General features: G+C 41.5%; 2 protein-coding genes across 5 annotated transcripts in view; both read right to left on the reverse strand.

The window, feature by feature from the left end:
* Iqub (IQ motif and ubiquitin domain containing) overlaps positions 1–15,618 on the reverse strand; it is a 64,944-nt gene extending 49,326 nt beyond the window's left edge. The window contains exons 1-7 of one of the 4 annotated variants that reach the window (XM_039107274.2): positions 7,870–8,008; positions 6,546–6,695; positions 5,896–6,030; positions 3,799–3,905; positions 3,469–3,630; positions 3,210–3,382; positions 2,397–2,552 (exon numbers count right to left, since the gene is read on the reverse strand). In XM_039107274.2, the coding sequence (XP_038963202.1) occupies positions 2,397–2,552; positions 3,210–3,382; positions 3,469–3,565 (426 nt within the window). In that variant the 5' untranslated portion in view covers positions 3,566–3,630; positions 3,799–3,905; positions 5,896–6,030; positions 6,546–6,695; positions 7,870–8,008. Of the gene's footprint in view, positions 1–2,396; positions 2,553–3,209; positions 3,383–3,468; positions 3,631–3,798; positions 3,906–5,895; positions 6,031–6,545; positions 6,696–7,869; positions 8,265–12,639 lie in introns of those variants that run through there. The other 3 variants (NM_001034130.1, XM_039107272.2, XM_063285735.1) reach the window with 3 other exon arrangements.
* A 597-nt stretch (positions 15,619–16,215) lies between these two features.
* Ndufa5 (NADH:ubiquinone oxidoreductase subunit A5) lies at positions 16,216–24,574 on the reverse strand. Its single transcript, NM_012985.3, has 5 exons — positions 24,415–24,574; positions 24,095–24,139; positions 19,181–19,297; positions 16,705–16,770; positions 16,216–16,373 (listed from the first exon to the last, which is right to left on the reverse strand). Exons 1-5 carry the CDS (start codon positions 24,433–24,435, stop codon positions 16,272–16,274), a joined length of 351 nt encoding a protein of 116 aa, NP_037117.1. The 5' UTR covers positions 24,436–24,574; the 3' UTR covers positions 16,216–16,271.
* Between the last annotated feature and the right edge of the window lie 3,419 nt (positions 24,575–27,993).

Genomic DNA, 27,993 nt, shown 5'->3' on the forward strand with positions numbered 1-27,993 from the left:
CCATTCTGGAAATCAGTCTGGAGGTTCCTCAGAAAATTGGACATTGAACTGCCTGAGGATCCAGCTATACCTCTCTTGGGCATATACCCAAAAGATGCCTCAACATATAAAAGAGACACGTGCTCCACTATGTTCATCGCAGCCTTATTTATAATAGCCAGAAAATGGAAAGAACCCAGATGCCCTTCAACAGAGGAATGGATACAGAAAATGTGGTACATCTACCCAATGGAATATTACTCAGCTATCAAAAACAACGAGTTTATGAAATTCGTAGGCAAATGGTTGGAACTGGAAAGTATCATCCTGAGTGAGCTAACCCAATCACAGAAAGACATACATGGTATGCACTCATTGATAAGTGGCTATTAGCCCAAATGCTTGAATTACCCTAGATCCCTAGAACAAACGAAACTCAAGACGGATGATCAAAATGTGAATGCTTCACTCCTTCTTTAAATGAGGAAAAAGAATACCCTTGGTAGGGAAGGGAGAGGCAAAGATTGAAACAGAGACTTAAGGAACACCCATTCGGAGCCTGCCCCACATGTGGCCCATACATATACAGCCACCCAATTGGACAGGATGGATGAAGCAAAGAAGTGCAGACCGACAGGAGCCGGATGTAGATCGCTCCTGAGAGACACAGCCAGAGTACAGCAAATGCAGAGGCGAATGCCAGCAGCAGACCACTGAACTGAGAATAGGTCCCCTATTGAAGGAATCAGAGAAGGAAATGGAAGAGCTTGAAGGGGCTCGAGACCCCAAAAGTACAACAGTGCCAAGCAACCAGAGCTTCCAGGGACTAAGCCACTACCTAAGGACTATACATGGACTGACCCTGGACTCTGACCCCATAGGTAGCAATGAATGTCCTAGTAAGGGCACCGGTGGAGGGGGAGGCCCTGGGTCCTGCTAAGACTGAACCCCCAGTGAACTAGTCTATGGGGGGAGGGCGGCAATGGGGGGAGGGTTGGGAGGGGAGCGCCCATGAGGAAGGGGAGGGGGGAGGGGGATGTTTGCCCGGAAACCGGGAAGGGGAGTGACACTCGAGATGTATATGGGAAATACTCAAGTTAATAAAAAAAAAAAAAAAAAAAAAGAAAAGAAAAAAAATAAAGACAAATAAAGTTATGTCACTTGAAGGGGAAAAAAAAAAAAAGAAAGAGTCTTTCTTCCGAGGACTCTGTGCACCTTCAAGATGTCATGTTGCAACCCCTCTCTTTGAATGACTACTGTTCCCTTCTTCACTAAGAAACTTTGTTCTCTCTCTAAAATCATAAACTGTCAAGAACTCTGCTCTTTGAAATGAGATCAGTGAGAATGAAACATCTGACTCCTGCCTGGAGGATCTAACACTCTTTAACAAAGAAACACAGTCTTGGTTTATAACTGAGGTGCTAATCTTCAGAGAATGGACACAGTCACAACTCTTCTCGCTGTTCCAAAGGAGGAAGTAGACCCTTGTCCTTGCCGCAGCTGATGCTGGCCCATTTCCAAACAGCTTTGTTGTGTACTGACAGTGCCAAGAGAACGTCACTTAAGGAAATTTCTCAACACTCTGTGCAACTCTCTCTTTTCCCTAGTTTAGTCTAAAAAGTCAAAACCCTATCAGGTTGGCCCAGTGGGCATTGATATGGCCAGGTAGTAAGCTACCCTAGAATTGGCCTTGGTAGAGTTTCCATAGGGGTAAAGCGTTAACAGGCTTTTGTATTCCATGTTCATTTCTGATATCTTGGTCTGGTTAGGGTAGAAAAAGAGCTGGCTTCAGAACGTGTGTGTGTGTGTGTGTGTGTGTGTGTGTGTGTGTGTGTGTGTGTGTGTACATGTATGTGTGTGTATTCCTGATTTCAGGTCATTTCTATTCATGCCCAAGTGATGGTAGATGATAGTTAGATACTATTGTAATTTATCTGTAAGAGATTAATTAGGTTGGAAATGGTGAAAATGGTAAAAAGAAAGAGAGAAAGAAAGAAGGAAAGAAAGAAAGAAAGAAAGAAAGAAAGAAAGAAAGAAAGAAAGAAAGAAAGAAAGGAAGGAAGGAAGGAAGGAAGGAAGGAAGATCATCACATGATTAAAAAAAATTGAAGCAAGTACATATTTATCAGAGAGGACAAACTTCCTTGTCTCCTAGTAAGTTGGGGAAGTCCCCATATGACTGTACTGGCATAAAAGTTAGAGACAGAGTGTTGAGAAGTCTCATAATGGCCAGAGGCTGCACAAAAACAGAGGAGGTTCCTTAGGGGACGGAAAGTTAGTTAAGTTTTTAATTCTGGTTATGTCTGTAGAGGTATATTCAATAGAATGCGACTCACACTTATGCTTTGGGAAATACGCAGAGAACATTGGCATGGCATCTAATTTCCAGCATCCCACCCCAGCGAACACTTTCTTACCGCGTTCAACCTTCGAGCGTGGTACTCTGCAGCTGAAAAGTAACTTCCTGGCGTGAGCAGTTTATCAGTCATGTTTGATACGTATACACCGATTTTAGTCATCTGAGTGGAGGTGGTATTCATAGTTTGTTGCAGCTTCTTTTTCTGAAAAACTGTCTAAAGTAAAAAAAAATTAAGAATAAGCACCTACTCCATAAATTCTATAGTTAAAAAAATCTTACAAGCATCGGCAAGTGGAGAGTGTTTTCCTACGTGGTTGCACTAATCTTTTATCATCTTAGTTGTCCTAATAGTAACTATGTGGGGAGTGGGCGGCATTCTGAGTGAATGTAGGGCAAGGACCCCAGTGCCTCATATCGTGGGAATGGCCTGCCTTTCCCTAGGTCAGATCAGAGCAGTAGCAAAGCCTTCCATTGGTCAAAGGAAGGAAGCAGACGGGGTGTGAAGAAAATATCATTCCCAGCTTCCTCCTCTCATGGCTACTGCCTGAAACTGTTCCCCTAGATACCCCCTAAGAGATGAGACGCCTCCTTATTCAGCTGTATATAATAAGCAAACCTCTGCCTTCCACAGTAGACTGCCCATCCAGTGATACATAGTAAATGTACCGAGTCTCTGGGCCACTGGTTGTCTCCATCAGAGCACATGATTCACCAGATCTCATATGTCCCATCATCTCTTCATTACCTGTCACCCCAGTGAGGTCAATCCCAAAGCTGTGCAGATTGGGGCACAATTAAGAAGAAAGTCGAGGGGGTAATCCAGTATACAATGGCCATACACATAAACAAACAGAAGGATTAAAAATGTTACCTGGGTGTCCCTACAGAACAGATTGTCTTTTTCCGGAATCTTCTTGGGTACAGTTTGTGTCCCAGCATTGTGGTATTCTAGTCCTGTTATTTTATGTCTAAATCCACCAAGAAATGGCTTGTGGAAGTCAGATTTTACTATCTCCACAGCTACCTCCTCGTAGCGTTCGATGCCTAAGGAGACGAAAGCCAAGGCTGCAGGAAAGTTCAGCACAGGGGAGCACTCAACCACTTTGTCTGGCAGAAATTAGAGGACTCACCGGTCTGAATGGTGACCGTTATGATCTTGGAGCCCTCACTCAAGCCCTCTATTCTTCTGACTGGATATTGGTCGGGTTCTGAGGAAAATACATTCATTTGAACGATTTCCCGTGGTTTGACTCCATATTGTATCAGGGACTCATTATTCCCAACACTGATTCCTAGGAACATGAAAATATTAGGGTGTTTTGTGGCAGAGAAATGCAAGTCTCTGTTTACTCTTTATTTTAAATGGGGAAAGTTGCGTGATCTAAACTTGTAACAAATGATGTTTCAATCAATATGTGCCCATGCTGTGAAGCTAACAGAGCCATTACTTACACGCTTACCTTCTTTGGTGAGAACACTTCGATTTGACTGTATTAGTAATTTTCAAGCATATAATGCATGCTGTTAGCTATGGTCACCATTATATGCAGAGATCGACCAGATGCTCCTATTTTAAGGAAACGGAAAATAACAACGCTGCTCGTAGGAACACATGTCAGTAAATTACTAAAGGTAACATAAGTGATTTCTACCTCATGCTATAATGTTCATACAAGTCCGCAAGACAGGAACTACGGTGAAAAGCAATTTAGTATATTTTGTAGATAATTGGAAAATACACGGATTGAAGTTTCAATCACCTTGCTTTAATCAACTCATATAACTTGTTGAAGCATCATGGGATCGTAAGTACGTATGGGGTTACTAGTTAATAAAATATAAAGTGTAGAGGAATTTTAATCCAGCAACATGGCTACTCAGGCAAGGTAGCACACCCGAAGACCTTCTAGGTTTGCGTAATCCAGATGGACTGACACACCTAGACACGCATTTCATAAGCTTGCCTCATTCCTGTGTTCTTCTCTAGAGGGGGCACAGACTACTTAACTTGACTACAGCCCTCATGGTGGAATAAAGCAAGCACCTGTTTTGAAGGATGCTTGGTTGGTATAGAATCTCACATTTCTCGGTTTGGTGCTGACATGAACTTGGTACTGCCCAGTGGTTGTCGTGGTAACTATAAAGACGAATAAACACTAAAAGTAGAGCCCCTTCAGTGTCTCTATCCTCTACTGGATCTCTACCCTCTGTAGAGCATCCAATTTTAAGCTTCATGTTTGAGTTAATGGCCCATATTTAAACTTCTCTCTTTGATATCCTACAGTCCAAACTCGGCTGCTTACTAGCACATTGACTTTATAGAGGTTCCCTGAGTTTACTTTCCAGTAACCTGATTTAGCAATGGTGTGTCCCTTAAAAGGGTAGTTGTGTAACTTATACCAAGCCTGTAGCAGAGTATTTCAGAGAAGGACTAACATGCTTAAGGACTCAACATGACAACCGTTGTGATCATCGTTGCCATTTTTGTTGATAGTCATGCATAGCTCAGGCCTGGTTTGTACCACCAACCATTGACTGGCTACTTCAATATATCTTAACGCTCAGGGTTCATTCATTCACTCTTGTGGCATTTAAAGCTTTTTATTGAATTTTTATTCACTTATTCTGTGTGTGTGTGTGTGTGTGTGTGTGTGTGTGTGTGTGTGTCACACAGGAGCGATGTGGACAACTTGTAGGAGTCAGCTCTCTCCTTCCACCATGTGGTTCCCGGGATAGAACTCAAAACGTGAGGTTTAAAGTATCTTGACCTGTTGTGCCATCATACCACCCCCCCAGCTCTTACAAATTAATTTAGAGGTAAACTTGCTCTTTTGGAAACTATTTATAATATCTTTATAAGTCAGTAAAAAAAACTATTTTAATAAAAGCATTAGGATTGGTTCATATGAGTCCTACATAAACATACTAGCTGTGCTAACCTGGCAGACTACCACAGTTACAAACAAGTTATCTAATTACAACATATGACTGACGAGCTTAAGCAGAGATTCTCAGCAACATCTGCAGAATGTAATTGTGAGAGTTACCTCAACGTATAGAAAACTCAGGAACTGCCTTTATTTATGCTCTATGAGTTCTTCATTGCCCACTCTTGTTCAACCTCATTCCCCTCCATCCACACAAAGCTTCTTGCTACTTTCCTAAAAGTACCAAGTTTCCCCACCCCTTTGGGACTTATTCCAATAATTGTTGCTTTTATTGACTGGAATGCCACTCAGGTTCCTTCCTCCGTAAACGTCAAGTGTAGGTGGCTACTGCCAGGAAAGCATCTCCGTGATAAATATTGATAGCTACCTCATGCCCACCTTCCTTGCTAGTCCGTCAATGACTTGAGGATGTGACTCTGAAAATGTTCAGTTATATCCAAAGGATATAGAATAAGACGCATTTATGAAAATGTGTTAAGTGAACTACCACCTACCACAATATAGCGCTGAAATGCGAAATATCAGGATAGTTTTAAAATTAAAGATCTTTGGCGACTTACAAGTTAAAGCCAGAACAGTCTTGATAAACTCATTAGGCTTTAAACTTACCTGTATAGGCCATTTGCAATACATGATGGGGGATACGTAATAAGTGTGCAAAGTGCTCCTTGAGGAATCTAAATGGAGCATCAACTCTGAAAGGCATTACAATTTCCTGGCCTGCAGGAATAAGTACAATTTTTACTGTAAACAAAAAGAGAGAAAAACATCGTCATCAAATACAGTAAGGGTCAGCAACTTATATCTAGAGAAGGGGTGGCAGTACACAGAATATTATTACTATTATTATTGTTGCTATTATTATTATTATTATTATTATTATTATTATTATTATATCACCGCAGGCTTGGTATAAATTACAAAGTCAAGAATTACTGAACTATCCAGAACGGCACCAGAAATTCACATGGAGTAACTAAATTGAGAGCTACTGAGTTCTGTTTGGTGAGACTGGCTCACTTCATCTTCTCGCCCTGCTCCTTGTGTAGACACAGCATGCTGGGCCTCTCTGAGCTGCCTTCTCTATATTCCAGAGTTACATTTCATACATTTCATAAAAAAAATTGCTGTTGTTGAAGTGGAATAGAAAGACAGGGGAAACCGGAGCAAACCGCCTCCCCACCCCACCCCGCTCCAGCACAAACTGCTTACGTAGAGACACAACTGCTTACAGCCTTTCTCCCAGCTTCGCTCTTTACCTGCAGTCCTCTAGGAGTCTCACGAGAAACCCCATATACAAAGAAAGGACAAGCACCGTGTCCCGTTATGGAATCCTACTCCTTCTGATTCTGCTTTCTCAGACTTTGTCATCCCATCCAATGCATCTCTGGGGCCGTCCTATAATCCCACTAATCAAAAGAGAGAGAACTGGAAATAGATGTTTCTTAGCAACTTTTTGAGGTGTTGCTTGAAAACCACAAAAATGAAGACAATCAATTAGGACCTAATTCCCGGAGCCCGCACCCACGCTCTCAGGTTTAGCTTGGTTTCACCCCTAGGTGTCTTTCTTCTAACCGTCATGCTTAAAGCCTGTAGTGAAATATCTTTAATAAAGTTTCCAACTCTGCACCAGTGTGGCTTGTTATGAATCTGCTTTCTACGTTAAAGTTACAAATCCTAGTTTGGCTTCAGTTGAATTGAGGAATTTAACAGTTGGAGGGGACCCATTCTGTGCCCGGGATGACACTGTGGAGATCTCTGTCCCCTCCCCGCTGGCACTGTTACTGCTGTTACATCAGATCCCATGTTCTTCTTGTCACAGGCATTCACTGGCAAAGACGAAAAGGAGCAGTCAGCAGCTATGCAATCCCTGCATTGCTGCCCCTCCCCCAAGGCTCTTATCGAGCCGTGACACGGCCTCCATGAGGTCCACATTGTTCTGCGTGTGTCATCAACACTGACCTACAATAGACAACCGAAATGTGTTTTCCTGAGCTGTATATATGGTTTGTACCAGGCAGACAAAAACAAAACAAAACAAAGCGGAGCAAGCAAGAAAGAAAGAAAAAGGAAGGAAGGAAGGAAGGAAGGAAGGAAGGAAGGAAGGAAGGAAGGAAGGAAGAAAGAAAGAAAGAAAGAAAGAAAGAAAGAAAGAAAGAAAGAAAGAAAGAAAGAAAGAAAGAGAAAGAAAACGAGCAGGAAAACGAACCATGTAAAAGCAGCATCATGTTGTATAAGGGAATGCCAAAGGCAGAGGAGGGTTTGGGCTCAGTTCCACGCTATATCTTGCTAGCTACATGCAATAATTAACCCCAATCTACAAGCCGAAAACTTCAGTTATACGTACAAGTTGCTCCTTCTTACTCTGTTTGAAATACACACACACACACACACACACACACACACACACACGCGTGCGCGTGCGCGCGCTCACATCAGAGAGAGAGAGAGAGAGAGAGAGAGAGAGAGAGAGAGAGAGAGATTTTAAATTGAATTTTTAAGCCTTTTCATTGAAGTTTAAATGAAACAAAAAGCTGCCCTATGAAACAAGGAACTAGAATGTTTGGTGGCGGCAGCTGGTACCTGTGGCTATACACTCTTTCACTGACGACTGCAAGTTCTCCTTTATAGCTTTGATTTTATAAAGAAATGACATCTCGTCCTCTTCTGATCTCTGGTCACCTCCAAGATCTCCAAGTCTGTATTCTTGCTCATGAGAGTCTGTGGCACTTCCAAGGGACACGACCTCGTCCCTGGGTTTGGAGTCGTAAGATTTGGGGGTTGAAACACTGAGATCACTGTAGTGCTCCACTGTCTCCTCACTCTCGGTGGTAAATCCCTCTATTTCGTATTCTTGCTCTGGTGAGATATCTGACTCTTCTGCTTCGTCTGTAGGGCCAGGAATACTGATGACTTCGCCGGCCGCTTCACCACTGGCCGGGGAGTCAAGGACATTCTCCTCCGTATCGGACATTTTCCTAAATTAAGACATAATTAAAGTTACTACATATTTAAGTGTTTCTTCACTGGGGCTGGACAGGTTGCTCGTTAAGAGCACTTGCTGACCATGCAGCAGACCTAGGTTTGGTTTCCAGCACCACAGATGTGTCTCAGAAAGGCCTGAAGTTCCAGTTCTAGGGCATCCGATGCTCTCTTCTGCCCTCCAAGTGCACCAGCTACACGTGTGGTGCCCATACACATATGCAGACAAAGTTCTCAGAAACTTAAAATACTGACACACATTTTTTAAAATTTATTTTCTTATTGGTGATAGGCATCAGATGAGATTTTAATTTTTAAAAATTACAGGAAATTCAAAATAACCAAGAATCTTAAAAAATAGAATTTGGAATATGCTATTTTCTGAGAATATTTGGTGGAAAATATTATTTCTTATTTCTTTCTTATTCAATGACGCATCTCTTTAAGAAAGGACCTGATCTTCCTGATTTTTTTTTTTTTTGGAATATATAACTGGTGTGCTATTTATGCTTTTGGCAATAGAAAGGATTCAACTTTTCAAGAAAGCCAGCCACCCAATGTACCCTGGATAAAAACAAAAATACACTCTAGGGCTGGAGAGATGGCTCAGTGCTGACTGCTCTTCCAGAGGTCTTCCATTTTAAATACCATCCTTATGGAAAAGAAATAACGTTATCGCCCTACTAGAAACGAATTATCTCTATACTAGAAGATGCGCACATACCAATGCATATATGTGTATGTTTGGAATAAAATATACAATTGTTGACATCAACAGATAAGATATGAAGCTTCCCACTGACAGAGGAAATCTGCCACAGACAGACCCTGGATGTCCTTTCCTGCTCTTAACTCTGAGACAGCGCAGAGGTTATGACCACAGCCTAGCCTATTACTTTGGGGTTTTGGTTTACTGAAGAAAAAAATCCATAAACAAGGAGGAGGAGGAGAGAAGAGAAGAAGAAAGAGAAGAAAGAGAAGAAGGAGGAGGGGGAGGAGGAGGAGAAGGAGGAGGAGGAGGGAGGAGGAGGAGGAGAAGGGGGAGGAGGAGGGAGGAGGAGGGAGGAGGAGGAGAAGGAGGAGGAGGAGGGAGGAGGAAGGAGGAGGGAGGAGAAGGAAGAGGAAGAGGAGGGAGGAGGAGGAGGAGGAAGAGGAGGGAGGAGGAGGAGGAAGAGGAGGGAGGAGGAGGAGGAAGAGGAGGGAGGAGGAGGAGGAGGAGGAAGAGGAGGAGGAGGAGGAGGAGGAGGAGGAGGAGGAGAAGAAGAAGAAGAAGAAGAAGAAGAAGAAGAAGAAGAAGAAGAAGAAGAAGAAGAAGAAGAAGAAGAAGAAGAAGAAGAAGAAGAAGAAGAAGCAGCAGCTCTTTCCCAAACAAATAGCTGGTTTTCTTTGGTTTACCACAAAAAACCTTAAGAGTACCATGTGTAGCCATTCTTGCAGTCTTACTACACTGGGGTGGGTTTGGACTGAATGGTTAACCCCAGAGCTTCATGTGTTTGCAAGGTTGGCCCTTACATGATTCTGGAAGGTAGTGACTGGCCTTTAAATGGTGGAACCTAATGGGAAGTCACCAGGGTGCTCCCTTTGGGAGGGATCGAGGTAGTTATCCTAAGATCCCGAGATTGATGTTTTAAAAAGAAAGGCAGCTAATCTAACTCACAGTCCTGAAGACTGAAAGTCCAAGCACCATGGCGCCAATCTGACAAGGGACCCTCTGGCTATATTACTTCATTTCAGACGGCACCATAGTGACTGGAATGCTCTTGGGACTGCTAATTTCATCCACATGAACAAGGTAGTATTTGTTTGCCCCCATGTATGCTACAGGTGGTCACCTCTAGAAGCTAACAGTAACTTCACACTCATGTATTTCTACGTCGGAAACATGGGGATGGTTTAGAATGACACAAAGGACGCGCAGCAGGTTTTAATCTTCCTTCAGCTAGGACGAGTTGCTAATTAATATCTATTCCTAACACTCCCCACATGTCTATTAACACACTCCACTTGCACACATAAATATGCATAAACACTCGCTGCCGCAGGTTTTGCGTGCAAATGATCAAGCCCACATATGAGATGAGCTGGAAGTGATGGGGTGCTACTAGTGTAAACAGTGTCACCAGCATCTCAGCTACAATTTGGAAAGATTTTTTTAAGGTAATTTTCAACTTTATAAACTTTATCACAATTTTTATAACAAAAGCCATGAAAGGGAATCTAAAAATAACTATTTTGTAATTCTAATTTTGTTGTGAACGATTTGGGGTTTAGTGGGGAGTAGTACATAAAATATATTTGATCCCAGAAGTGTCAAATTGAGTGTGAGGGTCCCCGACTTCCATTCCAAATGCCTGTTCTAACACTGCAGAAGCTCACTGAGTTGTACAGATTTTGGGTCTGCTTAATTTTGATCTGTGATGCCCTCTTCTGGTGTGTCCGAGGACAGCTACAACATATTCATATACATTAAATAAATAAAAGGGAAAAGTTAGGCTAATAGAACAGAAAGGGAGAGAATAAACAGTAAAATGAACTTCTACTGTTGTTACTCTAGTTTTATTTCTTAGTATCAAGCAATGTAATTCTACAATTTTCATTAATGAGTTTGTAATTGAAATATATAAACTCTTTAAATATATAAACTTTTCTGCATTTTTAAACATTGATGATGGTCCTACTCATTTTATACTTAATGTTTTAAAACATTTATTTCTACCTCATTTTTCTCAACAATTGTCTAGTAACTTCATTATAGAACTAAGTAAGCCACATTATATTCTATTGTTGCTCTACTGACGAACATTTAAAGTGTCTTCAGTTTTATACAAGTAGGACTGCAACAAATTTACATCCTGTTTACAAATTTAAACACACTACAAAAGAAGTTTCTGTAATTAGGTGAAAAGTCAAGGCATGCAGATTTCCTTTAAATGCCATAAAATTCTTTTCTTAAAATTTGACACCATATTCTAGCCCTTTGATATTTCTTTTGTGTGGAGGGGAGGTTTAAAATGATTTAAGATGTTTATGGCCCCTTACAGGCTCCTATAGTTGAATCCTTAGTCACCAGGGAGTAGAACCTTTTGATAGAATTAGAAAAATTTGGAGGTATGACCTTGTTAGAAGTATGTCACTGGGGGTGGGTTTTGAGGTTTCAAAAGTCCATGGCTCTTTGCCTGTCTGTCTCTGTCTCTATGTCTCTGTTCTGTCTCTCCCTCTATCTCTCTCTCTGTGTCTCTTCTCTGTCTCTATCTCTATGTCTCTGCCTATCTCTCTGTTTCTGTCTGTCTCTGTCTCTATGTCTGTCTCTCCCTCTGTCTCCCTCTGTCTCTCCCTTTGTCTCTGCCTCTGTCTCTGTTTCTCTGTCTCTCTCTGTCTCTGTCTCTCTGTCTCTCTGTCTCTCTCTCACTCTCTCTCTCTCTCTCTTTCTGTGGATCCAGATGTGATATTTCCTTTTGCTTTTGTACTATGTGTCTGCTCACCCACCATGAGAATGGACTAACCTCTGAAACGGTAAGTAAGCCCCCAATTAAATGCTTTCTTTTCTAAGAGTTGCCTTGGTGATGATGTCTCCTCACAGCAACAGAACAATGATTAAGACAGATTATCACACTATTTGATGGAGACGTGGACCTCTTGACACAGCATCTCACTGTGCATTCCAGACTGGCCTTAAACTTGCCATCCCCTTCCTTCATCTCCCCAGGGCTAAGGGCATGCATCCCGGAGGATGCTGAATTTCCCTCATTTTTATATATATAATTCAAATAGGTTTCAGTCTTTGGTTTAGAAATTAAACTCAGTAGCTATTAAGATTGTATATAAAACGTCTGCCACTTCAGCTCTAGTGCATGATTTCATTTCTTCCCATTAAAGACTAATACCTCTAGAATGCTGGTAAGGCAGAGAGACTCTGTCTTATCTTCTATGGGACAGGCCTACTGAAGTTTTTGTTAGTAGGTGAGAAGATGACTGGAGGAAAGCAGCACGCCTGGTAAGGAGTCTAAAGGCCAAATTCCCTGCAGACTGGAAATGGTCTCCACAGGGCCAGAACCCGGCACTCTCCTCTCCTCTAGGAGAGTTACCATCATCAGCGCTCAGGAGGCAGGGTGATGTAAACATCCCATATTGACCCTGCTCATTCAAAATATCAATCAGTGGGGAGGGGGTAACCAGAGAGGGGTCAAAAGAGGTGTGACGCTTTTTAAGCTTTCTGTTTTTAAGTAAAGTTAAGGAGCATTATCCTCTGACCAGAGAGCCCCGTGTCCAAGAGAGATCGGCACCCCTGCAAGGTCTGGCACCCCAGGGTCACTCACCCCTACTTAGAACCAGTGGTCATCTAGGGGAGGGCTGCCAAACGTGTCCTCTTACCTGCTCAAGAAAACAGCTATTACCGACCAAAAGGTTTCCCCAGTCCTCCTCAGCAGCTCCTTTCTGCTTAGATGTTCTGTTGCTGGTGTATCCTAGCAACTGGCAGCTTCATCCGCCAGGGCACCGCCCCCGCGCAGTTGCAAAGGAACCAGCCATCAAGAGCAAAAGCGGAGGAGCCAGAAGTAGAAATTGTTGGCTGCCAGGAACCGAGACCCTAAGATTATTCGAAGTTAACCTCTCTCTGGGAGCTCTCTCACACTTTTGGAAAGGCAGTCCTGTAAGCAGTCTAAGCTCACAGGTTATCATCTTTAAAAATGCAAATATGAACACCGAGAGACAGGGATTATAAAAGAACACAAGTTTACAACTGTTGTATATCTACTTGCTTTTGTGCTTTAGCTTCCTGGCACCCAGAAAGAACAGGAAGAACTCTCAAATACCCTGCTTTCTAAGTCAGGAGAAGCAAAGCTTTTATTTTTCTTTCATCAAATTCTTTAGTCTTAAGACATTTTGGAGAACAGATCAAATATGTTCCCTGAACAAATTTCATGTGGTTATCTCACAAAAAACAGCAAATGTTTAGTAAGTTTTATCACTAAGCACAGCAACTTATCTGTATTTCCAATAGTCAATGCAGTAACTCTACTAAAGGACTGCTATTAGCACTGCCGTACTATTGGAAAAAAAAGAAAAGAAAAAGAAAAAACACAAAGATTGAATGAGATCCAGTATTAAAACTCGGTCTGAATCAAGAGCCCAGATTTTAAACACTTATTACGTGCTATATTTAACATCCTTTGGCATGTAAAGTTTAGTGAAATTAAAAACGTGTTGTAAAATCCATCTCCCTCATTATAATCGTCGTTGTCTTTTTTATACCCTGTTGCTACAAAGCCACTCTCATCTCTTCACTAACATCACTTTCCCACCCCTTCACCTTCAAAGCTTTATCATTCATTAGCCTCCTGTTAGGGACAGAATGAAAACACCAGGGTTAGGAATAGAGGCAGCAGAAAAATTCATGTTCTTTCCACTGTTAAGTCTAGCGTGATATCTTAATAACTTATTGATAATGTACTATGAACTCTGCTTTCTATGCTCAATTTTAAAAAGCCTTACACAGAATGTACTTAGGTGGTCTATCTGCATAGGTTACTAACATAGCAAAAGCAAGTGCACGAACACGCGCGCACGCACACACACACTTTCTCTCTCACAAATACATAAACATGTTTGGCTACATAAATGTCAATGTCCCCTGAATGAAAATAGCAATAGAAAAATAGTATTAATCACAAAATAAAAAGTGTTAAAGCTTTTAATTTAACTTTTCATCCTAAATCTGTGCACTTGCTTAGGTCTTGTTCAAAACGACTCATCTACCTTGCTATCTTGCATTTACTCCTAGGCTATTTCTTTTCATGTGCTTCCACTTTTACAAAGATGCCACCTAGTGGCTCTATGAAATCAAGCATTTTGAAGTCACTCCACATGGAAATGTATCTTGATAAAAACAGGTAAGTAGAAAAACAGAATGATTATTTACAATACTAAAGACCTAAAACTCGTTTGGAACTTATCCGATTAAACTTGCATCACTTGTGAAGGTCCATCCTTGCTTTCCTGAATTTGTGAGGTATGTCAGATGTTTGGTATTCAAGATTTCACTGAACTTGGAAAGGTAATGTGACTACATAGTTTGTATTAATATATCTTCAAATACATTGACAGCTCTGTGCCAAAACCACTGTTCTTATTAACGTGAGAGTTAGACCACAAACAACCTTGTGTCAACTTAGGTTGGGTTTATTTACAAATGAGCTATGGAAGTCTCTATTCCAGAGATTTGCAGGCCTGTTTTTCTCTGGAGAAAAGGAATCCATGCTCAGAAAAAGAGTAAAATGTGATATTCTGTAACAAGGTACTGTATGTTTAGCTCTAAGAAAGCTACAAGGTCCACATGAAAACTGAGAATCATGATATCCTGAAACATATCTTGCAATTTACAATCATATACAGAAATTAATAGATCATTGAGTACACTTCGACATTTGAAGACTGCTTTGAAAATTAACTAACAGTGGAGGGCACACAATTCATGAGTTCTATGGCACATTCAAAACACACTGTCTTTATTCATGTGATTTGCTATGTTCCCATTTCTACAGCCAGGTTCACAGAATATTCTGGTCACACCAGGTCAGTCTGTGCCGCTGGTGGACCTCTTCGGAGCTCTTAACATCTCTTGCACATGAGTTATGAAAAAAATACTAAATTCAGACCAGGAACCTGAAGAGAAGCCAACTGCAGAATGCTTGATTTATACGAGAACCTAAATTTGACTTCTAGAAGCCATCTTTACAAAACAGGGTTGGTGGCACAGACTTGCAATTCCAATGCAGGAGAAACCTTCCTAGGCCAATGAGAGATTCTGTCTTAAAAAATAAACAAACAAACAAACCAATAAAATTAAAAAAAATGGCGGCGGGGTGGGGAAGGTTGAATGGTACTCGGGGAGTGACATACTTCAAGTTGTCCTAGGGCTCTCCTATGGCTCTGCACACACACGTATGGTGTGCTGCTCACTTGTGCGAGGGCCTAGGTTCCATCTCAAGCACTAGTGAGCACACAGCCATGCACACCTCTGAAGCAGGCCTCCCTGACCATACTAAGTCATTTTTTTGCACGACTTCACTAGTTTTAGAGGACTACCTCTAAAGAGACTTTCATATACATTTCTGTAGTCTCCACCAAGTACCTTCAATCTGAATGTACATTTTAGGATCTCATCCACGGTTTTTGGGAAAACTTTAATGTGAACAAAAATGTGTGATGCTTAGCTGTTTAGCATCTTTCACTAATGCCCAGCACATGCGCAGACAGGGGCATAACAGTAGCCTTTACATGAGCCTTACCCCACGGACGTTCATTTTCCTTTTGGAGAAACACCCAGATTTAGTTAGCAGCATTCTACTGTTCTTTAGGAAAGGGAGAAAAATTAAGACAAGCATTTTCTTCTATCCTGCAAATCTGAGTGAAAGGCAAGGGAGAATGAGTCTAGGGGCACAATAGAAACTGCCTCTTGCTGGCCTCACACTCGATAGATGTGGCCTCCAGTAAGTGACATCCTAACATCACTCTGGTAGGGTATCATATGCTGTTTGCTCAGGACAGTCCTAGTGTACACCTGTCATCTTTATAAAATCATTACACACCCATCCACAACCATCCCAAGCTGAATATATCTATGGTTATCCAAGGTAAAAGCCATTTGCATCCCAAAAGGAAGACTGCCCAGTATCTGGAATAGTCAGCCTTAAGTCCAGATGTATAGCAAGGACAGGAGACACCAAAGTTGAAGATCATTTTCTTGTCTGCCAAGATACATCTGTCAAAGATGCCCAAAACCAATAGGAGAAGAAATTCAATGGAGAAAGACAGAGACAGAGGCACAGCAAGCTCACTGTGTGACATCAGAAATGAGAAACTGCAAGCCACCAATGTTGTCCTCTAAATGTCTCCGAAATATAATACACATACATACTTCTAATTAAAGTCAGTAACATGAACACGTTAGCATCACAGAACATTTAATTGCACATTAGATCCACATCCATCATCAGACACGGGGATTATATTGGCCACTTCCACTGGTTAGCAGGGGGCTCCTCCACCAGTGGCTCCCAGGGCTTCCACTGCAACATTTTTCTTGCCAGACTTAGTTCTTTTTCAGCCTGTTAATAACAGAAAATAAGATCATCTGATTAACTATTCAAGAGGTATTTTCAGAGTTATGCCTGGAAGTTAACTGCTAGAACTCAGACCTTCATAGTCAGGATTCCAAAGTCATGATGTAGTCCACCATCAAATACAAATGTTTTAGTCACCCCTGAGTTCTGAGATTGAAATCTTTGGGAATTAGTGTTCACGAGCTCTTAGACACTTAAAAGCCTGTTTTGATCCACATCAATAGCTTTCAAATTTCACCCAAGGGTCTCCCTTAGCCACAGGCTGCAAGTCAGGATCAGTACTAGATGCCCAGCACTAAATGGTCAATGCCTTTACCTGAAGAATCACCTCTTCTACTTCACCACCCTGAAGCAAGTTTTCTAATTTTTTAACATCTGGTTCCTACAGTTTCAAGGAAAAAAGAAAGAAATTAAACACAGGAGCATATCTGCATATTTCGATATCCTACATGTTATAAAACCTTAGCAGTAACTTTTCTCTATGGTCTTAAAATGTTTTATCAAAATTTAATAGAAATCCATTTCATTTCTCTGCTATTTCATTATTTTTTGTCTTAATATTAAAAACTATTAAATATCGACATTCTTAGCAAAGGTAAGACATATGACACACAACTTCGTCTTTCTAAAATAGATTTTCAAAAGTTTTATTTTTGTAAATACTTTCTAAACTTCCTATAAAAGAATTAACAATGCTATCATATGACCAAAAAACCTCTTCTGAATATATACCAAATAATGAAGAATAAATAAATAACATAAAAACATTACAGCAGCCACAAATGACAACCGAAAACTAGAAATAACATGAATTACCACCACCAATAGAACTGACCTGTCAATTATGGAACTGAGATAAAACAGAATATAATATAGCAATAAGTGACATAACTATATGCAACAACCCAGAGGATTACTTCGAATATACTATTAAGTAAGAAAAAACAGATATGAATGGCTATTCAAAAATTATTCCATTCCTAAAAAGTTTAGAAATAGAAAAAATCAAAAGTTGTTATCATTAGGAAGGTGAAGTGTTTGGGTAATGTGGAAATGTCACTTTTTTTGCCAGGTATTAATTAGAATTCATTGATTCTGAAAATCCATCAAGCCCCACACTTAATGATTTCTGCACATTTTAACTGTAGATTATTCTATATCAAGAACATTGTTAATATGGTACCTAAGGAAATTTTTTTTCTAATAGGCTGAATGTTTTGAAATCCAGACCCTGTCATTTATACATATATATGTAAATAAGACATTTTCCCTAAGTTTCTTCCAAACTTGGCAGGCTAAGACTCAGGTAAGTTAAAACTCAAACTGCTATTTAACTATCCGGAAGAGGGCTTAATGACTGACCTTTTGGTAACCTAATAATAATTCATATTCTGTCATCACTTGTGCCTGGGTGAACAGTTTAATTCTTCAAAGTCTGTGAAATAAATGCCTATGAGGATGAAGTCAGCCAGTTCAACACAGTTCTGTGCAACATACCATTTCTCTCACCGTCTTCCCACCAGACGCTGGATTTAAAACTGGAAAAGGTCCATGTGGTTGGCCACCATAAAAGAGCACATAGACTGACAGGATTAAACATTAGAAATTCCAGCTGAGCCTGGTGATACAGATGTGTACTCTCACCTATTCCGGCTACTGAGGCAGGAGGATTGCAAGCTTTAGGCATGCCTGAGCCACATACAGAGTAAATTCAAGTTCATCTTCACCATTTTAGTGAAAATTTGGTTTTGTGTCAAAACTGATAGTAAAAGGAGGGGGCTGGGATACAGATGGTGTGCTTGCCTTCTTGTGTGAGGACCTAGGTTCAATCTCAAGCACCACTAAACAAATACACACACACACACGATTTTCTAATAGTTGGAGAGAGTAGAAGTCCAGTCACTGTGACAATACATCTGGGTCTAGTGAGAACTTTCCCCTCAAGTCACAGACAGCTGGCACCTTGCTATGCTCTTACAGCCTTTACTTGCTGGGCACTGGAAGGCCAGGGGCAAACACTGGTGTCTAGTGTCTATTTTATATTTTATACACAAGTCAATCTTTACGGGATCAGGGCCCCTCCCTTATGAATTTAACTTTATTTCCACTGATGACTTACTTCTAAATAAAGCAATACTACATATTACAGCTTTGACACACAGACTTCTGGGGACAGCGTATCAGTCGGTGTTGACACTGTTCCGTGTATCTTTGGGTAGGTTTGAAAACTAAATGTGGCCCTCTACTTGTCCAACAAAGTGCTTGTGTGTAGTTATTAGCTGAACCCAGGGCTTATCATGCTACGAGTTCCACCACTGAGCCACACCTCTAACCTTTTATTTTGAAACAGAGCCCAGGGTGGCTTTGCATCTTCTCTGTAGCCCAAGGTGGACTAAATATGTGATCCTCCTGCCTCAGCTGAGAATTATAGGCCTGCACCATCAGGCCCAGGACTTTTAAAAATAAATGTGTTGACAGCATTCTGTAACACCACCACCACCCAATTCTCTTGTGCTTTGTTCTTCTCTACTGTGATTGGAGGGTGGGTGGGTGAGTTAATAGTAAGAGGTAAACAAACACTGACAACTAGACAAGAAAGCTCACTGCAATGGATCCAGTCTTCTAGCCCTCTCACAGCACTTTACACATAGTAGTCAGTCAAAATACACGTGTGCTGAATGCAAAGGAGAAACGGCAGAATTGAGAGCAAAAGTAAGCAACTGAATGACTCCTTACGTGCCAAACTGGATGTATAAATTAACCCAACCAAACAAACTGACTTGGCTGCTTACCAATTTGACCAACTCCAGCTTCTCACTGGTGATCTGTTCTGTGTACTTTCTGTAGGCTGCATGTTTAGGAAAGTGCTTCAGAAGATCAAGAATCTTTGTATACAATATTGTTAGCCTCTGCAAAAACAAACCATACACATCTCAGTAAACTGAAATACCACCAAAGTTTAGACAGAACACATCTAAGTACCTTATAGAAAAAACTAAAAGAGGACTCAAAATTTTAAACAGTACTTTACTAAAATTCGTATTTATACTTTACAACCTAAGGAAAAGTGGTATACAAATGTGGAAAGTCTTTCTATATGTGATAAGATATAAAAATTATGTGTATATATATATCAAAAATATAATAAAAAGCCAAATTGAGTTAACTTACAGCTAATAGTCTTTGGGAAATCAAATCTTTTATTAAAAACAGAATTCCTCATCTTTAGGTAATAGATACTACAAATTATACAGAACACATCAGAAATGCCAGGACTACCGGCAGACCACCAAGGACAGCAGCAGATGTAGACTGGAGAAGCCGTACTGTGGATCGCAGAGCCTGAGGAATGAGTGTCCTCCACGCTCTCAGGAGCCCAGAAGATCATGAGTACATCACAGATGTCAGACACTGAGTTACTTACACTGTTGGGTTTAGTGTTCCACTGACCTGGTTCTAATTGTGCCCTGCTCTTCCCTCTCAGAATAAGGGAGTGAGTATGTAACCTGTTAATCTTATGGGTGTCCATAATTAAAAGGACTTTGGATAACATGTGCATGCAGTATACATGCATATGTATGCATGTTTACATGTGTAAGCATGCTGGTCTGTGTGGACACGTGTGCCTGTGTGTGTGGAGAACCCAGGTTAGTGTTGGGGATCTACTCCCATCTCTCTCCACTTTATCCACTGAGGCAGGGTCTTGTGATTGAACCAAGAGCTAGTAGACAGGACTGGCCTACCTAGGGCTTACTCTCAAGATCCCACCCTGGCCTGATGAATGTCAGAATTACAGGTAGATCCACACCCACACAGCATTTAAGTGCTTTCTGGGGATGTAAACTTGGCAAGTTGAAATTTTTTTAAAGAAATGTGAAAGGATGTAATCTGATTTAAACTCTTAATTTTGGCACCATTTTAACTCTTATTCTCTATATGAGTACACTGTAGCTGTCTGCAGACACACCAGAAGAGGGCATCAGATCCCATTACAGATGGTTGTGAGCCACCATGTGGTTGCTGGGATTTGAACTCAGGACCTCTGGAAGAGCAGTCGGTGCTCTTAACCACTGAGCCATCTCCCTAGCCCCAACTCTTATTCTCTCAAATTTATGAACACAATGCATATATTCATCTTTAATATAGTATTTTAGTATCAATCTAATTTAAAATTTGAGGTTTTTTAAAAAGATGGGGAGAGAGTAACTGGAGAGATTGCTCAGTGTAACCACTGAGCACTGGTTGCCCTTCTAGAGGATTTGGGTTCTATTCCCCACATCCACATGGCAGCCTACAACATCTGTTACCCCAGTCTTACGGAATGTGACACCTTCTTCACTGGCACCAGGTGCACAGTGGTGCATATACAAACATGCAGGCAAAACACTCATTTACACAAATAGCTAATAAATTGAAAACATTTTTTTCATCTTTTGGGATAAGAAAGAATCCATCGTGTCTTAGAAAAATTCAGAGGAGAATCAGAATGGTTAGCATATGAAAAGAATAAGAAAACTGTCTAATTTATTATCCAGACTGGGACACTTCCCCAGTAAAAAGAGACTACTCGTTACCCCACAGATGTATGCCAGAGCTGTCCTCTCCAGCAGGAACGCACTCACCCTGCACCTGGAGCTCAGTAATCACAAGTAATCACCACACTGCTAAAGAACATCTCCTTTTCTCAGTAAGAATGACAGTGTTCCTATGTAGAAAGCACCATGTGTTGTTTGGATACAAAGACAGACTGGACATGAATCCCACTAAGTACATGTTTGTGTGTGTGCGTGTGCGTGTGTGTATATACATAAGAAACTGCGTAAGAAACAGAAGAGGAAAAGATGACTAACATCAAAAAACACAAAGCAACTAATGGCAGGCAGGCAGGCCAGGGTAAGATGCAGAGCAGAGAAGGAGTTCCAAACAGAAGAGCCCACTCCCTGCACTCACACAGCCCCACTGCCTGGTTGTCTAGCGGAGCTGCTTCTGTCCCGATGCCCTCGTTCTTCACCCATAAAATACACAGAACTGTATAGGCTGCTGGATCAGAGCAGCACCAGCCACACACTGTTGCAATCTGAGTATTAGTAACAAGAAGAACCACTCCAGCAGAGAACAGAATGATCATAAAAAAGGATACATCTGAGATAGAGCTTGAGGGGTAAGGAGATGGAAACTGGAAATTACACAGGAAGTAATACAGAAATGAGATGGCAAACCCAGCAAGAACATGAAGGAAATAGTACGTAAGTGTGCAGCTGTGCTGTGTAGTCAGCAGCTGCTAGGCAAATACGGCTGGAGAGTACCTGAAGTGAGATTAGCTCAGACTAAGATCTAACGTAAGTAAAATACACCGTAAAAAAGGCTGCAGACTGGCATTAATTTTCACACTGACTATATAATGAAATGATAGTTATGCTTAATGTTAGGTTAAATCGTGTAAAAAAAATTACAAAAGCAAAAACAAAACCCCAAGGTTTTGAAGCAAGCAAGGTCTTACTGTGCAGCTTGGGCAACTTCAGACCTGAGTTCCTTTTCTTAGCCTCCCAAGTGCCAGGATTACAAACAAGCTTAAGCCACTTTTAGTTTTTTATATTAAAAAAAAATCTCTAGAAAACTTAAATTAGCGTCTTACCTTCCACATCTGATCCTCATGTTTACTTGGAGAGTACCTCACCAGAAACCACTGCACAAAGCAAGCCGAGCTGAGGCAGGAGGGGAGGTTAGACTGATATTGTTTATATCCCGAGTGAAAGCGCTTGGGTCTTTTTGTGTGGGAAACTTAAAGACTTAAGGAACAGATCTGTAAGGAAAATTAACCTGGTGGTCATAGTCAAAGGAACAGCAGATACAGATCAGGAAGACCAGTAATAAAGCTGCTGCAGTGATTTAAACAACAAGGACTTAGGCTGCAGTGTAACTGACAGGAGATGAAAGAGGGCAAACTGTTACAGAAAAACTCAGCACAATCCACTATCAGAGTAAATATGAGAGTAGAAGGTTTTGATATTGATAACATCCAAACTCAGAGCTGGCGGGGGAGGGGTACACCAGAGAGACTCATATACCATCAAGAGAACGACAAACCATAGAGGAAGAATATCTCGAAATGGAAAGCTGTGAGTTCTGTTCTCCACAATCTGAAGTTCAACTTCATAAAGAATGCAAGAAAGCCATTTAATACTAACTATACACTACGTACTAGTCAGAGTTCTAGAAATGAACACAAAATAAAGTCTTTGTGAAGCTTGGAACAGACAAGATATGTCAGTGGAGTGTGGTCTGTTATAGTCATCTGGAGAACCCCTAAAATAAAAAGCCACTGGAGGTTTTAAAGAAAGATTCACAAACCCAACACATTTTAGCACTTGTCAATCAGCTGAAAGAAAGCAGGGGAAAGCAGTTACCAAAGAAATGTAACTATCGCAGGGGTGAGGACAGTGGCGGAGACAATGGTACTAGCAACGGAGGCGGTGAGATGTGTGCAAAGTCTGGATAATCCAGGGGCAGAACCCAGAGGATTTCCTTAAGTGACAAGTGAGACGTGAGGTAAGGCAAGCAATCCAGGACCACTTCAAACGCGACATCTCAGTTGGCTATGTTTACCTAGCTACCTGCAGGACATATAAACGAAGATATTCACTAAGAGTATGTGTGTGATAAAACATAGACACACATGTATGACTACAAAAGAAGAAATCCGTACTTGATATGGAAATATAAAAGCTAACCGTTGTCTGTGCTCCAGGAGAGCAAACCCTAACAGAGCAGAGTCATCAATACTACAGCAAAGTATACGAGTGGGAAAATGAAGGAACAACTGGAAAGGGTAAAGGATTAGGGAAAAAAAACAATAAACAACAAAACAAACAAAAACCCCAAACCAAGATACTGAGCTCGGACATCCAGTAAACAAAGTACTTAATGCAGTTCAACAAGAGTATCAAAAATGCTGGTCTTGGGTCCGTGAGAGGGCACAGAGACTAAAGGCCCTAGCCAACAGCCTGATGACCTGAATTTGAGCCCCAGGATCTACATGGTGAAAGAGGAACAACTTCAGAACGTTTTCTGACCTACAAACACTGGCACGCACACAGATGAATGTAACAAAAATATTTTCAATGCCACTCTTGGTACAATTAAGAGAAACGTGAAATTTGGTAATAATGAAAGAGAACAGTTTTAGCTAGGTCTGGCTGACGTGTAAGGAGTGAGGAGAAGGTCGGAGGCAGTGGGCACGGACAAAGCTTTTGAGTTATGTTTGTAGAAAGGAAGGAGAGAAATGGTGCAATTGTTGGGAAAGAGGGGTAAATTATAGGGGTTTTGTTTAGGTTTGTTTGGTCTTGGTTGTTTGGTTTTCCCCAGTAGATACTGAAGGAGGCAACTGTTAGGATTGACAGGGTCAGCCAGTGTGTGAATTCCAACGCAGAAATGTTTTCAGTAGGGAAAGGAAAATGCGAATTTAAAGGGAGCTGACAACAGTCCCAACTGAAGCTACGAGAACGCCAGGAAGAAGTGTCTTAATAAAGAGATCATGGCAAAGATAACACCGAAAACCAGTGATGCGGGATCAGCGAAGCTCAGCGCTGCCCTCGTGGCAAGAGCTCGCGGGGTTTAGGGACCCCTTGTCCCGTTAACCTTGCAAGAGCAAGGACGCTAGATCGCAGTTTTCCCAGAAGGGCAAAGACACAAAAAGCCGTACTTACCTCGTGTGGAGTGTCGCAAACGGCCAATCCCACCAGGCCAGTAGTCTGTTCAGAAACAAAACAAGACCGTGCTGTTTACCGTCATCCCACGCGTAACAGCGCGCAGGAAAAGCCAGCCCGCCCATCCCGGGGCCCCCAGTCCTGGCCCGCTGATTAGCCGAACTTCCAGACACAACTACGAACCCTGTCGCCCCCTGTCAGGACAGCGGAACACTCCCCCAACCCGTCCTCTTAGCTTCTCCATCCTCTTAACACGGATGAGGGAGACAAGGCTGCCTACCGCCCCGTCCTCAGCACCATGGTGACCTCCAGACGCTCACCTTCTTCACCAAGCCCGCCATGACTGCGCTCAGAGACTCCAGCGCGCGGCCTTCTGGGAACCTTTCCCAGGCCCGCTCAATCGAACGTAGAAGCTGCTCCTGTGTCACCCAAGAAAGCACTTGGCTCCCACCTCTCAGGCGGGGCTAGGGGTAACTCCCGCCCACCTAGGAGGGAGAGATTTGCGCCTGCGCAGCTCATACGCGTGGCTCCACGTAGGGTTTTGGCGCAACAGAGACAGACTGACGCCTCTGTTAGGACTAAAGGTTAAGAAAAACGCTGCGCTACGAAAAACTTTCAATGTAGTCACTCAGGGACTTTGATTTTGCTCAGCCTTTGATTGATGTTTTATGCGCACTTCCTCAGCTGATTGAAATGAGGGTGGAAACGGACCTGAGCATCATGAAAAAAATGCTCTCTCCCCCTTGCGTGAATACATATTCATAAATGGGAACTATAAAGTGGAATTAACCATCTGATATATCCGTTTGCTCCTGTGGAGGCTGGTGAATGAAAGGTTATGAAGTCATAGTCTTTGTTCCAATGGGAGTTTATGAGGTCATAGTCTCTATTCTCCGTCTTTCCAGGTCCTAAGAACATCTGTCATTGTTAAGTGTGTTCTAGAATGTGGAATCATGGCTTTATAAAAGATGCATGTGTTCTTTGTAACTTTCAATTCCAGCGTCTTCTGGGCAGTATTTGCTAAAGACACCGAGAGTAGACAGACTTGGCTGATCGAGGCTATGAGGTACTACAAAACTGATCGCTTCCATGTGGTACAAAAATAGGTAGATTTCTGAACCAACCGTTTGTAGAGGTGCACACTGTAAATGAAATCTTGCTAGTGGTATTCTAAGTTAGGTCTCTGAACCAACTCATTGTAGAGGGGTACACTGAATGAAAGCTTGCTAGGTACAATAGAATTCACTATAAAGGGACACATCCCATGGCATCTGTGATATCAGAAGGGGATCTAGGAATGTTTTAACAAACATTGTGAGAATAGAATGTTCTGGGTTCTTAGGTGGTAGAAGTATACTGTATGACTGACCCAGAGGAATAAATGTCCCAATCCTGCGAAAGGTTGATGTTAGGAAAGTGTAAATACCAGAGAGAAGTTTGAGGCGGGAGAACTAGAGTCACACTCTTAACCCCACCACATCTTAAAGAATTTACTCTTCAGGTCCTCTAACCTTCAACCAGACTTGGAGCCTGTGGTTCTGCTTCTCAGTGATTGGGGGCTTCTTCTTCTTTTTTATTTATTTATTTTTTTGGCTCCATCTTAACAAAATTAAGTGGTTAATGAAATCCAGGGTTCTGACTGGATGGAAGAAAAAACTAGGAAAAACAATGGTAAGAGAACGTCTTGGTACCCAAGTAATGGTGAGGTCATTTGCCCAAGGGGACAGTTCCTCCCTTTGACATAACTCTCTTATCATCCATGGCTTGTACCAAAAGCGATAGCAGTGCCAAGCCAGACAGTTTATACTCCCCTCTCCAAAACCTAACTAGCCCTGTTAGAGTCATTGAAGCAGAATAAGTTAACCAAACCCCAGACACTTGGAGATTTTTTTTCTCTCGGACCATTTGTTCAGAAGCAGGAACAACAAAAGTAATAAGTAAAGTTGTCCAGTGTGACCATTTTCAAAGGGAATAAGCAGTGTACAGCCTGTCTCTGAGAAGGTGATATTTATGTGCAGATGGGAAGCTCAGTAAAGAATTGTTGATACACAGAACTGGCTAAAGGATGCTGCAGCCAGAGGGAACAGTCAGTGTGAGCGTCCATGGTTCACTGAAGAATGATACCCCAGACTCACATATTATGTAAGCGCAGTGTTTTATTCTGCAGAAGCCCATCATGGTGGGGTCTCCCATTATCAAGATAGACAAACAAGTGAGCTTGAAGGTCTGATTTAAAGAACATTAGTGCATTCTGGGGTAGGTGACCCTTATCCTACTTCATCTCTAGGGACATCCCATTACTGGGATGTGGGGGACTGGAAACCGTTACTGAGGAAGTAATCGAGGAAGTCTGGAAATTGCCGCTGACCCATAGTCCTTGCCTTGGGCCAGGTAGCAGGGCAGCTTCTGAGGCCTGGACTTGCTCATAATTGCCCAGTTCTTGGAAACAGAGATTTAGGCCTAGTCTCCTTAACTGCTAATTTGAAGCCTGTCGTAGAATCAGCCTAGCCTTCTCATCAGAACCGAGGACTGAGAGTCCTGTTTTCTGGACAGTTTCAAGGCCCAAAGCATTTGCGACCAAGACACTTTCTAGATAAATACAAAAAAAAAAAAAAAAAAAAAAAAAAAAAAAAAAAAAACCTTCAACTGTCAGATCACTAAACCAGACTCTCCCACCTCTCACTTTAGCCAAGCCTACTTCTTGGGAAATTTTCTACCGGGAAAAAAAATAAAAGAAAGAAACAATAACAAAAAATGTCATGTTTACTTATAGCACTGGTCATGTCATTTAAAAAAACAGCACAGTGGGGTAACAAAACAATGAATTTAAAATGTGGTGCCTGCTTTAGGAGCTGACAAGGAAAGGGAGAACATCTGCGTTAACTACTGAAGCAAAGAAAAAAAAGAACCAACATCAGGACCTCCCTAATTCTCTCTAAAATTATAAAAAGCTTTTCCAATGGTACAGGGTGGAATTCTTATACTAATCCACACGTTTGGAAAGCCTGGCTAAATAGTGTTATCATATGCTTCTCCCACCCCTCAAAATTTCATTGTGAACATAGCTTTGGGGCCCAAGTTCCTTGCCTGTAGTATACAATGTTAAATAAAACAGAATAACCTACGGGGAAGAAAGAAATAACCTTAGGAGTCTTTATAGTTAAACAAATTTGCCCTTTCTTTGCTACAAATGTAATGCAAATGCAGTTCAAACATCCCAAACACTGCCCTTCCTTTTTCCAGTTAATTCATGAGCAGTATGGCTTTTGACCAGCAGGTGGTGACAGAAGTTAATGACAATCTTACATCACTTAGATACTGGAGGATTTTGATGGTTGGTGTTTGTTTGTTTGTTTGTTTGGGGTGTGTTGTGTGTGTTCTGGCAGATTCATTTGTGATGAAATATAATCAGTACAGAGTAAAGGAGTCTGGCCCAGAATATCTCAGCATTATGAAGATGATGGGGGAGAAAATCTGTTTCAAAGTAGCAGGAATTCACAGTCCACCTGGCATTCAAATACTCATAGCTAAGAGGAGTAAATAACTAAAGAAGCCTGGATCGTGTGGCCTTGTATGATACTTAAGTGTGTTACATCACATACATTTTTAATACAGATTGTGAGACCAACTTAAGGAGAAATTAGGTAATAAAGGAGTCCGTGCGTTGTCAGAATCTGGAACGAGACTGGGCTGGAGAAAGGTGCATGTGATTATAATGAAATCCTACTGAGTAAGAGGCATGACAGGAACGGTCATTCACAGCAGCTCAACACCAAAGGAGGGGAGGAAGAAAATTAAGTGGAATTTACATCGTATCTTTAAAGCATAGCTGTCTGTGTTGGCTGTGGGGGAGCTGGCAAAGAGACTCTTAGGGAAACTATGGGAGGGAAGCAAACCAA

Source organism: Rattus norvegicus, chromosome 4 (assembly GCF_036323735.1).
Source record: "Rattus norvegicus strain BN/NHsdMcwi chromosome 4, GRCr8, whole genome shotgun sequence".
Lineage (NCBI taxonomy): Eukaryota > Metazoa > Chordata > Mammalia > Rodentia > Muridae > Rattus > Rattus norvegicus.

Coding starts and splice junctions, on each gene's coding strand:
- Ndufa5 (NM_012985.3), bottom strand. CDS start 24,435: ATGGCGGGCTTGGTGAAGAAG. Junction 24,140..24,414: donor TGGCGGGCTTGGTGAAGAAG/GTGAGCGTCTGG, acceptor GTTTCTGAACAG/ACTACTGGCCTGGTGGGATT. Junction 16,771..19,180: donor AGCTGGAGTTGGTCAAATTG/GTAAGCAGCCAA, acceptor TTGAAACTGTAG/GAACCAGATGTTAAAAAATT.